Source organism: Ctenopharyngodon idella, chromosome 8, assembly GCF_019924925.1.
Source record: "Ctenopharyngodon idella isolate HZGC_01 chromosome 8, HZGC01, whole genome shotgun sequence".
Lineage (NCBI taxonomy): Eukaryota > Metazoa > Chordata > Actinopteri > Cypriniformes > Xenocyprididae > Ctenopharyngodon > Ctenopharyngodon idella.
This window is the reverse complement of record NC_067227.1, coordinates 3,392,653-3,407,231: the sequence shown is the minus strand read 5'-3', so window position 1 is coordinate 3,407,231 and position 14,579 is coordinate 3,392,653. Positions and strand designations below refer to the sequence as shown.

At 36.8% G+C, this 14,579-nt stretch overlaps 1 protein-coding gene across 1 annotated transcript in view; it reads right to left on the bottom strand.

Annotated features, from left to right (window-relative positions):
* Positions 1–14,579, bottom strand: part of antxr1a (ANTXR cell adhesion molecule 1a) — an 88,474-nt gene that overhangs the window by 65,704 nt on the left and 8,191 nt on the right. Inside the window, exons 2-6 of the mRNA XM_051902546.1 lie at positions 9,290–9,361; positions 8,145–8,216; positions 1,840–1,921; positions 1,558–1,591; positions 1,034–1,113 (exon numbers count right to left, since the gene is read on the bottom strand). Coding sequence (XP_051758506.1) covers positions 1,034–1,113; positions 1,558–1,591; positions 1,840–1,921; positions 8,145–8,216; positions 9,290–9,361 — 340 coding nt within the window. The remainder of the gene's footprint in view (positions 1–1,033; positions 1,114–1,557; positions 1,592–1,839; positions 1,922–8,144; positions 8,217–9,289; positions 9,362–14,579) is intronic.

Sequence of the window (14,579 nt, the reverse complement as noted above, 5' to 3'; positions counted from 1 at the left end):
CTTTGAAACAGCTCAGTTTTTCTATTCTTTCTTATTCATTTGTTTACCCAAATATATGGTTCATAACGGTTAATATGTTGTAATATTGTTACCCTCTGTGTTACAGGATGATGAAGAAAAAAGAAATGTGTGATCTAACTCCCAGTATGCAAATTAATTCATATGGGACACCGATGACTCCATCTTCACCTTGTGTACAACACAGCAAGCGTTGCGTCAAATTGTTGCATGCAATGAAGACACCACTTGTGAAAAAGAAGTGCACTTAAATGTATTGAATGTGCCCTTGTAGTTTACTTTGAATCTTAAAAAAAACTATACTTTCAGATAATATAATATTAATAAAATAAAAGGCTATTTAAGTGTACTCCACTTTCATGACTATGTTTCTTATCACACATAAGTACACTTTTAAAAGGCGCACTTTGTCAAAATGTTTCACTTTAAAATACATTTTAAATCATTGTATTAATAAACTTTTGTCATGCTTTAAAAGAACACAAAAGTTGACTAACATACTGAAGTACACGTAAAGTACTTGATTAGATTTTTTATTGTATTCAATATTTAAAGCTAACACATTTTAAATGTACTAAATTGCAGCTTTATCATTGTGTAATTACAAATATATTTAAATACAAGACATACAAGTTACAATAGAAATTACATTAAAGTATAAAGTAAAGTTAGTTTACCATATATGCTTGTCGGTACATTCACTTTAACCATTTCTCAAAGATAATAGAAGTAACTATGAAATTACATGTACTTAGGTCCTACTTAAGTGGGTCAAAAAACACTAAAGTTCAGCTAATTGAATTTAATATAAATTTAAACTATGATACATTTTCATTTAATTGCATTTACATTCAACTGTCTGAAAAACATTACATCCAGTTCACACTTAAGTATATTCTTTTAAAGTATTATTTCTGTAATAATACTATTTTTAAAATTATGATAAAGTGAACTTCTTTTTTACGAGGTACTGTCACCCACTCTTATCTTTCTTTCTGTCTTTCATCATTCTTACCTCTCTCTCAGCGTAATAGAAGAGATCTTCGTGCAGTTCCCCGTCTGTGAGGGCGATGATGACACTGGCTGTGCGGTATCCTTCACAGAGACACAACGTTTTTATCATGTTTGTAACTTGATGGCAGATTCTGATTGATAATTTTTTGAAACTGTTTTACAGGAAGAGTATGCAACATGCTGAAACTAGCAAGAAAGTAATTTTGATATCTAAAAGAAGAAGGGAATAAATCGTAATTGTGCTGAATCGAAACAGCCTAAACCAGCTAAACTGGTTAAGCTTATGACCAGTTTAAATAACCAACTAAGACCATCTTGTTGCTTGTACCAGTACAAGGTGTGTTTTGGACACTTTCATGCTGGTTTTAGCATGGCAACACTGGTTAAACTGGTCTACCTGCAACTATAGCCAGTTTAACCATCTTCTGTAAGTAATATAAAACATGAAAAAATTAAGATTTTTTAAACTGGTCTAAACTGCTTTTTTTTTTTCTTTAAACAAAATAGTGTCTTAAATGTACCTACCCTCAGAGTTACCATAGTAAATCTGTTCGCTTGCCTAGTAATAACAAAAAACAAGAAAAACATCAGAAATATTGTAATCTCAAGCAGATCAAACATTCACAGCGATTAGAAATAATGGAATAAATTTACCCCACTGTGAAAGATGAGAAAGATTTAGTAATTTTTTTTAGGTCCATCAGTCTGAGTACAGGCCAAACATAACCTTCATGAAGAAGATTTAGAGCTATTTGTCATAGCTGGATGGGAAGTACTGCAGAACATGGTTCCTATTGGCTCACTCACCCTCAGAATGCCTTCATGCATAAAAGTGTCTCCACCTGGCCGGACATTCTTCAGTTCCTCCAAACCTTTACGAATTTGGTCCCTGACATTTGCACACAATGAAAAAGTCATGAAAAATACATCATGGCCAATAATAATAATAACAATAATTAAATCATTAAATAATAATTAAATAATTCCAGAGATCATGGAGTGTAAGTATACCAGCCAAAAGCTTGTAATAATGAAGATAATATTGTGAAACTGTAATATTGCGGAATATTATTATGATTTAAAATAATTATTTTCTTTTTTTAAAATGTAATTTATTTCTGTGATGCAAAGCTGAATTTTCAGCATCATTACTCCAGTCTTCAGTGTCACATGATCCTTCAGAAATCATTCTAATATGTTGATTTGATGCTCAAGAAAAATGTTTTATTATTATCAATGTGTTCAGTTATCTGTGTTCGTTTCTGTTTACAGGTGGGTTTTGTCTAGGTCTGGTTTTCTTTGAGTTTCTTTGCTTTAATTTGTTCATTGTTTGACAGTCACACCTGTTGCTTGTTCCCTGTATTGGTTTGAGTTTGGTTTTAAGCCGTGTGTTTTGTTCAGTCCTTTGTCATTTTTTCGTCCGTGTGTTTGATGGTTCCTGTTCATAAGTTATTCATGAGAAATCTTGAGTATTTTGTCATCTTTGATTTTTGTTATTAAATCTGTACTGCTGTGCTTAAATCCATCTCTTTATTTCACCTGCTGCAACCAAAGGCCCCTGGGCTACAGCATTGCAATAGGCCCCCTACACCCGATCATTTTTTTTTTTTTTAGCTTCCTGCCAATTATTTATGTAGAAACTTATTTTGTCAATAACATTTCACATTTTCAACACTGTATGTATACTGCGTAAAAATATGGGTCAAATAAAGGTGAATATTCAAATTCACTCTTTGCCAGTAGGTGGCGCGTGTGAAACAGCAGAATTATTGTATAAACGCTTAATAAACGCTTATAAACACTACATCAGTGTTTTCCTACCCCTTTTTTGCCACGGCACAGTTTTGATAAGTCATGATACAAAATATGAAGTGCTATGCACATATTTAAAACTTGCTTCAACTAGATGGCAAATAGCAAACTAAAGAATATTCTCTGCTCTTAAAATACAAAAAACGTTAGCCTTAATGGACATAGTGTTTCTTGAGTAAAGAAAACACTGTACTTACGCAAAAATCAGTTCTTTATTTAACCTTGCTTGCAAACGACCAGATTCTCCCAACTGTGCGCGGCACATTCTAAATGTAGGCGGGGGAGGAGTTATGAGTTTTGACTGACAGTTTGAGGAGCCAATGGATTTACGAGGTTTAGTCACAACCTCTTTTAAATGCTTTGTATTGGTTAAATATTTGTAAAACCCAGATACAGAAGTTAAGGATGATAGCATTGATTTTATATATAAAAAAGACAAAGGGTGTGTCTCAATCAGCTCCCTAGTTCAGTAGTCTGGGCACTGGTCAGGGAGTCGGACATTTTAAGGGCTGTCTCAATCGCAGAATCCTTCCAGGGAACTGAAACGATTGCTCCCTAAAAAATCCCACAATGCACCATAGCTGCGTTCCATTCGACAGGGTCCCTACGCAGTGTTCACTGCTCCCTACTCCCTGAGCACGGTATATCAGTTGAAGTGGACTTCGCTGACAATAATCGCTCATTTGGAACGCCCTGATTATGATATAACATAAATAAGTAGATATTATAATTTACTTTCGAATTTAAAATTGACTCTTAACAGATTTGAAGCTGTAACTGTCATGCCATATGAAAATAAATTCTCATGATTAACTGTATAAATGTATTCTTAATCCATGGTCTGGATCTCATCTCGTGCGCTTTCTTTTCCACGCGCAGCCGCATAGTAAACACTCCTGAGGTAAATAAAGTAAAATTTAAAAAAAAATGACAGAGCCTCAGCTTTTCAACACTTTTACTTTGTCATGCCTATTCATACAATAAAATATGCAAATGTAACACTCATCGCCATAACCATTCATACTTTCGTTCGTATAAGAATAACTAAATTTATGAATACTCAAAACGCATACGTAAATTCCTCTATCGCAGAGCCGTTTAAAAACTCTTTCAGCGGCTCTGCTCCATCGTAGTTCTGACTGGTGACGCGGTGCGCAACGACAGTTGGGTGATTTTACCTTTCTACTTCCTGCGAAGTGATCGATGTTCCCTTATTCCCTATGCCGTTCGCAGTGCCCTTCGAACTGAACATGTTCGCTCCCTTCGGATTGGAATCTCACTTAAGATGGCGAAATACCCTGTGAAGTCCACTTCGCAGTCCACTTACGGTCGAAAACCAGTGAGCATCGATGCTCACTATTATGCTCCCTAAACGGAAGTTCTGATTTTCGTGTACACGATATACTGATTCACGAGCTAGGGAGCTGATTGAGGTGTTTGGCCCGACAGCGACGATATATTCTTATTTGTAGCATTTGTTTTTACATATTTTTTTGGAATTTGATAATTTTCCACGGCACACTAGTGTAAAAGAAAATGCCATCAAAACTTTTCTGGCCAAACTGCGAATTTACAGGTACAGCTCCATGATATAAATGACATAAATTATACAAAATATTTATTATTCATTAGCAGTAGATCAAATAATCACTTGGCATAAATATGGGCTATTTGGTGATTGACAACTGCTCTAAAAGCACGAGCATGCAACAACAGCACAAGTCTTTTCTTTGAAACATGCAGTGCTGGAGTTTTTATTAATCAAATTGTAGCCTTTTAAAGTTTAATTATCACATTTACGCAATATTGCTGTTTTTCCGTCCCCAGATTTAAAACCTCCTGAAATTATTGAGGCTTTAAAGCAGCAACGATGAATTTAAGCCCTGCTTTTTCCCTAATTCATCATCTTTGTTTTTCCAAATTTTCAAATTCAACAACCCCCTCCCCCCATATGAACCTATCCATCACAGAAAACTTTCTGCATTTTTTAGATTTTCAAAATACCTCATATAGTATTTAGTATGATTTAGTATGAAGCTGTTAAATTGGCAAGGCACTATAATTGACTAATAAGAAAATAATGGATAGATTCAGACAACAAAGATTAATAAATGCTGTAGAAGTGCAGTTCATTATTAGTTCATGTTAACTAATGTAGTTAACTAATGTTAAAGGCCCGCTGAAGTGTCTTATAACATGCAGCATTATTCAGTGTGTTGACGTAATTTCAACTGAAACAGGAAGACAGGGCGGGATATATCGAACAGCTCCGCCCCTTTTATAAAATAGCCAATAGCGTTTTGTTTATACCACAAGCTCAGCCGTTAAACTCGTTAAAACCTCAGTTTCCTTCTAATCTCTAACCGTTTCTCCTCCTAATGCCCTCTATATCACTTTAAAATACAGCATTATGTGCAGCGGCGGTTCACGTGACACTAATGCGAAAACGGACTTCATTCGTGCCAATGGAAAGCATATTTACACTGTCTGAATCGTTCCCTATTCTCTATATAGTGCACTATGTGCCATTCACCATGTAGAAACTACTAAATATGTGAACAAATAACCAATTTCAGCCGCAGTTTCAGTGTCTGTTAATAGAGGGTATGCATCGACGTCACTTTCCCGCCGGAACACGCTCCCTCGGCTGGACTGAGTGGCAAAAGAACCTGCTGCATGACTGGATTTAATAGGGGAAACTGCGAAAACAAACGATTACACTAAAGGTTGGGCTCGAAAGTGTTTCTTACAACTTGTCAAATAAACCTAATCCATGGATATTGGCATGCAGCCAGGAATCGTGTTTTAGTGACATTTATATGTGCCTGATTTCAACACCGGGGAAATACATAAAGCAAATCTGCCTATGAATATTTTATATAATATAAAATATAGGTAGGTTCAAATCTGAGTAATCACTTTTATCCATGTAATATACAATATAGGTAGGTTCAAATCTGAGTAATCACTTTTATCCATGTTATATATATCGTCATATCGTCCAGCCCTAAAACTTGTGTAGTTCTTATCAGTGTTTATTTAAAAACACCCAATTATGCGGAATATAAGATGGTAAATATTTAATTGATGATTTGTCAACACAATATATAACAATACAATATATACGGTATGATTTACCTCAAAATCCAACATTTTGACACAAAATGATAACTGCAAATCCATGTTTCTCTGCCTGGAGTCCAGTTATATCTGTGAACTGCAGTGATCCATTTGCTTCTTTTTTTCTGTAGCTTTTGGCAGTCTGTAAAAATATACCTCGGATTTTGTGTCAAAGCTATTTGCACAGTCAATCGCAAAGCTCTTTCCCGTTTTGGATGTGTTTTGTGTGTTTTTCGCGGCATTCACGCTGAAAACCAATGCTGCCACTTAGTCTTTGTGCCACTCAGTGGGCGTAACCGCAGTCGTAACGGTCAACGGTGACGTCACATGCATACCCTCTATAGTGTAGGAGGGGGCGGGACTTCATATTCTAGAGAGCATCTGATTGGACAGAAGATCTGACGAGAAGCTGAAGTGCGATGCGATGTCATGAAAATCCGTGATCCATTTTAGCGGAAGTGAGAGACTGTAAGTTTTGAATGCTTATATCTCCTAAATGCGAATTTTGTCATTTTTTTGGAACGCACCAGCTTACTGATAACCTTAAGGCTAACATATTCATACTAAAAGCTAAAAAACTTAAATTTTGATTTCAGGGGGACTTTAACAAATGAACCTTATTGTAAAGTGTTACCGAAAGTTTTTATTTTATTTATTTATTGTGGTGGGGCCAGCTCCAGAACACCGTACAGACATGTACTTTGGCTTTTTAAATCAGGCTGCTCATTCAGGCTTTCTCAAGCCAACATCAAAGTTTGTTTACAAGTCTAGTTCTGCTTATAATGGTATGCACAGTGTGATGGATTGTGTCAAAATTTGATTAAAGTTTAAAAACACTGGTAGTGCCGTGCTGACTCTTTATGAATTAATGATGTACAGAAGACTGGGGTGGTTTGGCCAATCAAATGAAAGCATCATCAGTAGCCACGTTTACATGTACACTTTTTTGTCATTCCGATTAAAATCATTCCGATTGAAAAATTCGGTGGAGTGTTTACATGAGACGTTATCTAATCCGATATGGTGTTTACATGCACCGGCGCTTTCAATCTGAATGACTTTGTGACATGCGCACATTAGCTTATGTCCTGTTTGCCGCCTTGTATTCCTGTCAACATGGAGTTCCGTTATTTCTTATGCGCGCTATTTTTATGTAAAGTGTTGCTCTTAATCAAGCAACAGCGTGAAATTTGTAGCATATTACTGCTGGATGGTATGAGGAAAAGACGGGAACAGGAAGCTGACCTGTTTGGTGGCTGTGCATCTCTAAGGAGCATCTCAATACTACCCCTCCCTCCTCCGTAAAGCAGAAGCGTGTGGATGAAGGTCCGTAGTAATGATTCATTGAGTTTCTTCAGTGAATTTAATAAATGTGTTGTTTCAGTTTTATTCCAGTTTAATTTTGCCGCCGACATTTTGCATTCTGACGACCCCTGACCGCTTGACGTGATGACGCAGACGCAAAGTAATCGGTTTAACTCGTTTACATGGCAGACTTTTTATTTTGTTCGGTTTATAGAAACCGAACTCTCAAACCGATTACAATTTCATTCGGTTTGGGCATTTTTATTCCGATTGAGGTGTTTATATGGAGCATTTTCATTCGGATTGGACTTTTAAGCCGATTACAATGCTCCATGTAAACGTGGCTAGTGCTGACCACATGTCGCATTAAATACTCAAGCCATAAACAAAAATAAAAAATGAAATTTACCATTATTCCTTTTCAAATAGGAAATGAAATGGTCAAACGTACACCACACAACCACAAATGATACCCTGGATAATATTCATTGACAAACCAACACTTCTCTGGACATATGGAAAAGCCTTAGTCACAATGAATTTTGGCATTGGCAGCTCACAAAAGTGACATTACTTTAGAAATTGTGAGCCACATACTGAAGTCATAGAAGTGCTGTTTTAAGGATTGGAGACGATCGCCAAGACCAGGGAATGTTCACAGCAGATGTGCCGTTCTTTATGGGTCATTAAATGTCACATAATCGATTCTCACAGATTTGGCCTTCATTTATTTTTTGGTATCAAAAGTGTAAAACTTCTGTTGGCACAAACTCATAGTACGGTCAAAACCCTTCCAGACTGCAAAAGTGAACACGGTGCGTTTGAGCAAACGGCTGGAGTTAAACAGGTAAATAATGAAGATAAAGTTTACTCACCTGTCTTCTGTAAGCTGCATCAAAATCTTGCCCTGATCGGAGAATACAATGAAGGACATCCGCAACTGTGGGCTACATGCAATAACAAATCATAATGTATAAACATGATAGATTATTATTTCAATGTAAATTTCAGGTGCACTGTACTTTGATTCAAATTAGATTTCCACTATTTTGAAATAACTGAAATGGTGTGTTATAGTTTTAAAAGCATATTTGGTAACACTTTATTTCCATGGTCCACTTTAGACATTCTACTAAGTAACTTTGCAACTAAATGAAAACTACCAGTCATAGTAGACTGTCTGATAACACTTTATTTTGATGCTCCCTCTACTGACTATAAGTAACTTTGAAAGCACGTCAACTTATGCCGCATTCCAACCCGTAACCCGTGTTTTTCCAACCTTCTACCCGTGAAAGTGCACTGGAATGGCAGTCAAACCCGTGACTTCCAACCCGTGAACCCGTACTAGATCGATGTACTCCCAGTTCCGCGCTCTGACGTCACATAGCCCGCGAAACAACAATGGCAGCCCCTACAGATGCGCTGTTTATGCAAGTGCACGGTAAAATAACGTAAAATAAAAGGTATAACAGCTTCTCTTGCCTTATGCGCCATTTTTTCCTCCTCCGTTTCCCTCAAATAAAGCAAGGAGTAAGCACCTTTGGCGATAGAAATAATTGTAAATGAGTATAAGCCCTGTATGGTCCGCCATGCTGGTTTGTTTAAACTCATGCAGTTTGGCTTGACTTGCCTGGAACGCTACAAAGTCGTGAGTCGTGGTTTGAAGTCGTGACTTACGGGCTCAAAAACCTGCCTGGAACGCAGCATTATTCTACTAAACCGAACGCTAACACCGAAGCCTAACCTAACAGTTTACTAATACTCTAATGAGATTTAGTTGACATGCAGTTGCAAAGTTACTTAAAGCATGGACTATCGAAATGTAGTGTAATCAATTAATTCCTTTACAGAACTTTTATTAAGCCAACTAGAAATTATAGATGCAACTATATATTTTTAGTTAAACGTGATTTAGAGAGGTGGTGTTTGTTCATTAAATTTTTCATCCACATATACAGTATAGTAGAAAAAAATAACGCACACTCACACATTTTTGTAAGACTCTGTTTTTGCCTACCTTATGAACTTATGGGCCAGATGTTCCACAAAGTTATATATTTCATTCCAGTGATGCTGCACACTTCCTGATCTGCAGGGTGAAACAGACATATTGGACACTTACAGTCGAACATCAAGAGGGCAATAAAAATTCACAAGCTGAGAAGAATAGCCAAAGTTTGAGATTTACAGCTGTGTGAATAAGAGTTTTTTTTCTAAAAGCAGCAGTTCAAAAACTACATTGACACATTTTTATCCTCCCCAGAGGGAAATCGTTCAAGTATCCAGCATCCTCCCAGAGCAGCTGTCTGAATGAGTGTGATGCCAGCTGTTAATATTCCATTGACTTTGAATTAAGCCAAAGATCAACAATCATGGTCCTTAAATATAACAGTAGTATACAGTAGTATTACAGTAATATTTCACTGAAAGCTCACATTGGAATCTGACGTTAAAATTTAAATTAAATTAAATTAAAAACTTAAATAGGGTAAGATAGGGGAGGATGCCACCCTTAAGAACAAAGTGCATTTACATTTAAATTGTAACATATTTATATATAAGTTTAGTATGGGCTGGATGATGTGTTATTAATGGAAACAGAAACATTTCCTAAATTAACAAAATGTAAAATTATTCAAAGACTACTGGGGTAAGACTAACTGGGTCAAGAAGCCCCCCTGCAGGCTGAAATTTTACAAAATGTATAAATTACTTTTGATATCATTCTTATTAATATTGATATTTATATTTTTAAAGTGTCATTAATGTAACTAATACTAATATTATATATATATTCTGTTTAAAACTGTCTTTTGACAATTTAGTTGAATAATTGAACAACCAGTGACAGACAAAGCAGAACCCTATTTTACGAGTTCACACTTACAAATAATCAGATATTTGGCGTGCTGTCCGAGGAGAGGGCTCCGAGCTCGGTATTTGGCCCGAACCCAGAGTACTCCCCCCGTATTTCTGGTTAGGAAAGTAACCAGGCGAGTGTGAGGAGACGGGGTGGTGGAGGGATGCTGAAAACTGTTGAGAAACATAGGTGAGTCGATTGCGTATACGGTATACATACATACATATATATATATAGGTCTCCACTCCTTCTGATTGGGTAGACATGTTGATTGCTGACTGCTGGTTGGAATGATATGATGAACTTTGTTAATAAAACATCATTAAAAAAGTTTCACGTCTGTGTTTGGGTTTGGTTTGATTTCATGTTCATGTTTTCTTGTCTTTTATTTTGAAATTTGTCATAGTTTCTTGCTCATGTCATGTGATTCCCTGTTCCCCTCATGTGATTTTGGGCCTGTCCAAATACCACTACTTGTGGTCTTGGCCACGCAACAGGAAGTAAGTGCACATTTTGTGAGTATTTTGTACATTTTTTGTATGAGTGCATTTTGTGCAACTGCTTTTTTTATCACTTAAAGGGTTAGTTCACCCAAAAATAAAAACTCTGCCATTAATTACTCACCCTCATGTCGTTCCAAACCCGTAAGACCTTCGTTCATCTTCAGAACACAAATTAAGATATTTTTGATGAAATCCATGAGCTTTCTGGCCTCCGATAGACTGCAACTTTATTACCACTTTCAAGGCCCAGAAAGTTAGTAAAGACATTGTTAAAATATTCCATGTGACTACAGTGGTTCAACCTTAATGTTATGAAGCGATGACAATAATTATTGTGCACAAAAAACAAACAAAAATAACGACTTTATTCAACAATTTCTTCTCTTCCATGTCTGTCTCCTACGCTGTTCATGTAGTAAATAGTGCAGTGCTTCTGGGTTCTACGTCAGAACACCCTCATGTGTGGAAAAATCTAAGATAACGTCAGTAAATTATGGAGTGCCGCAAGGATCTGTGTTAGGCCCTCTGTTATTTTCAATATACATGCTGGGACAGTTGTGGCCTAATGGTTAGAGAGTCAGACTTGTAACCCAAAGGTTGCAGGTTCAAGTCTCAGTACCGGCTGGAAATGTAGGTGGGGGGAGTGAATGAACACTTGTGTTACTCCAATTGCTCCCCGGGTGCTGTAGCAAAAATGGATCCACTGCTTTGGGTGTGTGTTCATGGTGTGTATGTGTTCAGTACTCACTGATGTGTGTGTGCATTTGGATGGGTGAAATGCAGAGCACAAATTCTGAGTATGGGGCACCATACTTGGCTGCACGTCAATTTCACAGTTTTATCATCTCTACACTGACTACCTATTAAGTTCCATATTGATTACAGTGTATTGCTTACTGACCTCTAAGACCCTAAATGGTTTAGCTCCTGTGTATTTAACCGATCTTCTATCTTCTACTATCCATCATGCATCTCGCATTTGGCTCCTAAACTCTGGAATAGCCTTCCTGATGATGTTTGGGGCTCAGAGACACTCTCCCAGTTTAAATCTAGGTTAAAGATGCATATCTTTAGCCAAGCATTCACATAAAGTATCTCATAACCCTGTACTCCAGTTATATCAAATCAAAAGCACATGACTATACAGTGCATGCAGAATTGTTTGGCACGTTGATTTTCGGATCATATTTTTTCCCAGGCACATCTTACCAATTCCAAACCACATTAATCTTAATAACTACTATTAATTTTGTATTTAATCATTTATAAGTGATATATAATTGTTCATGAAGGCTGAAAATGAAAACGCCTTATATTCAGGTGTGCATAATTATTAGGTACATTTTCATTTACAGATAAAATGAGCCAAAAAAGAGATTTAACTCAGACTGAAAAGTCAAAAATTATTAAATGCTCATGAGAAGGATGCAATACTAATGCAGTGCTAGAAATTGCAGTTAAGGTATGACCAATGGACAGTGAAACGCTCATTTGGTCAGCAGGGTCAGACAAAAACAGTTGGGGAAGAAAAGACACATGTTAACTGCAAAATAATTAAGAATTAACGTTTAGAATTAAGTGTAAAACCATCAAGAACCCTTTAGTCTCCAGCAACACCATTTTCGAGATCTGCAACCTATCAGGAGTCTCCAGAAGTGCAAGGTGTCAGGATCTCAGAGACTTAGGTTAGGTAAAGAATCCTAAAAAATGACCCCCACTTAATAAAAATCACAAGCTGAAGTGTTGTAAAATACATGAATACTGTTTTTATAGGCTTTATAGACAGACAGATTGAGAGTGACTCTTGAAGGACCAGCACCACATCCTCTTGTACCACAGTTTGAAGAATTCATCTTCCAGAATCTGGCAGTAAGTTTGGGAGTTTTTAGTCCATCTCTGCAAAATGGATTTCAGGGTAGAAGATGGACTAAAAATGAACTCCCAAAACAATTATATATTACTTATAAATGATTTAATACAAAATTAATAGTAGTTATTACGAAATGTGCCTGGAAAAAATATGATCAGAAAATCAACGTGCCTAATAATTCTGCACGCACTGTATCTTTGCTTGAAATGTTATGAACAGCAGCTATGCTAATTATTTTCCATTTGCTTTTCTGTTTTTATCTCAGAATGCCCATCCCGAGGTAACTAGAAAGTACGTCAGCTCCAGTTTGGATCCAGCCTCTTATGAAGACTTCAGATGTAAAGAGATGACGCCAACCCCTACGTGGACTTCAGATGATGCAAACTCTGAATCAACATACACCAATGCTAAATGTTCTACAAACCCGATTCCAAAAAAGTTGGGACACTGTACAAATTGTGAATAAAAAAGGAATGCAATAATTTACAAATCTCATTAACTTATATTTTATTCACAATAGAATATAGATAACATATCAAATGTTGAAAGTGAGACATTTTGAAATGTCATGCCAAATATTGTTATCATCATCTACAGTGCATAATATCATCCAAAGATTCAGAGAATCTGGAACAATCTCTGTGTGTATGGGTCAAGGCCGGAAAACCATACTGGATGCTTGTCATCTTCGGACCCTTAGACGGCACTGCATCACATACAGGAATGCTACTGTAATGGAAATCACAACATGGGCTCAGGAATACTTCCAGAAAACATTGTCGGTGAACACAATCCACCGTGCCGGCTAAAACTCTATAGGTCAAAAAAGAAGCCATATCTAAACATGATCCAGAAGCGCAGGCATTTTCTCTAGGCCAAGGCTTATTTAAAATGGACTGTGGCAAAGTGGAAAACTGTTCTGTGGTCAGACAAATCAAAATTTGAAGTTCTTTTTGGAAAACTGGGACGCCGTGTCATCCGGACTAAAGAGGACAAGGATAACCCAAGTTGTTATCAGTGCTCAGTTCAGAAGCCTGCATCTCTGATGGTATGGGGTTGCATGAGTGCGTGTGGCATGGGCAGCTTACACATCTGGAAAGGCACCATCAATGCTGAAAGGTATATCCAAGTTCTAGAACAACATATGCTCCCATCCATTCGTCGTCTCTTTCAGGGAAGACCTTGCATTTTCCAACATGACAATGCCAGACCACATACTGCATCAATTACAACATCATGGCTGCGTAGAAGGATCCGGGTACTGAAATGGCCAGCCTGCAGTCCAGATCTTTCACCCATAGAAAACATTTGGCGCATCATAAAGAGGAAGATGCGACAAAGAAGACCTAAGACAGTTGAGCAACTAGAAGCCTGTATTAGACAAGAATGGCACAACATTCCTATTCCTAAACTTGAGCAACTTGTCTCCTCAGTCCCCAGACGTTTGCAGGCTGTTATAAAAAGAAGAGGGGATGCCACACAGTGGTAAACATGGCCTTGTCCCAACTTTTTTGAGATGTGTTGATGCCATGAAATTTAAAATCAACTTATTTTTCCCTTAAAATGATACATTTTCTCAGTTTAAACATTTGTCATCTATGTTGTATTCTGAATAAAATATTGAAATTTGAAACTTCCACATCATTGCATTCCTTTTTTATTCACAATTTGTACAGTGTCCCAAATTTTTTGGAATCGGGTTTGTATATATTGTAATCATTATGTTCACCACTTATGACATCCACATTTAAATGTTAAAATTAAATCACTTACACAATTGTTCTTTGAGGATGGGCCAAAGCAGCCAGTAGGCATAGCATTATGCAAATGAAGGAACCAGGGTGATGCTAACTTATGGGTTGGCCTACAAAAATACGTTATCAATGCAGCACTCTCCAGGACTACAAATGAAGTGTTTCAGGCAAGTGTTTTCTTTTTGAGAGATTTCGTCCTTTTGGCATGGACTTTGTGCTTAGTAAATTTCCATTGTTTAGATTGGTTATATGGTTATATGCAAAAATAGCTATATTACACACTAAATGAAAAGTAAAAAAACAAAAAAAAAAAAAGCATA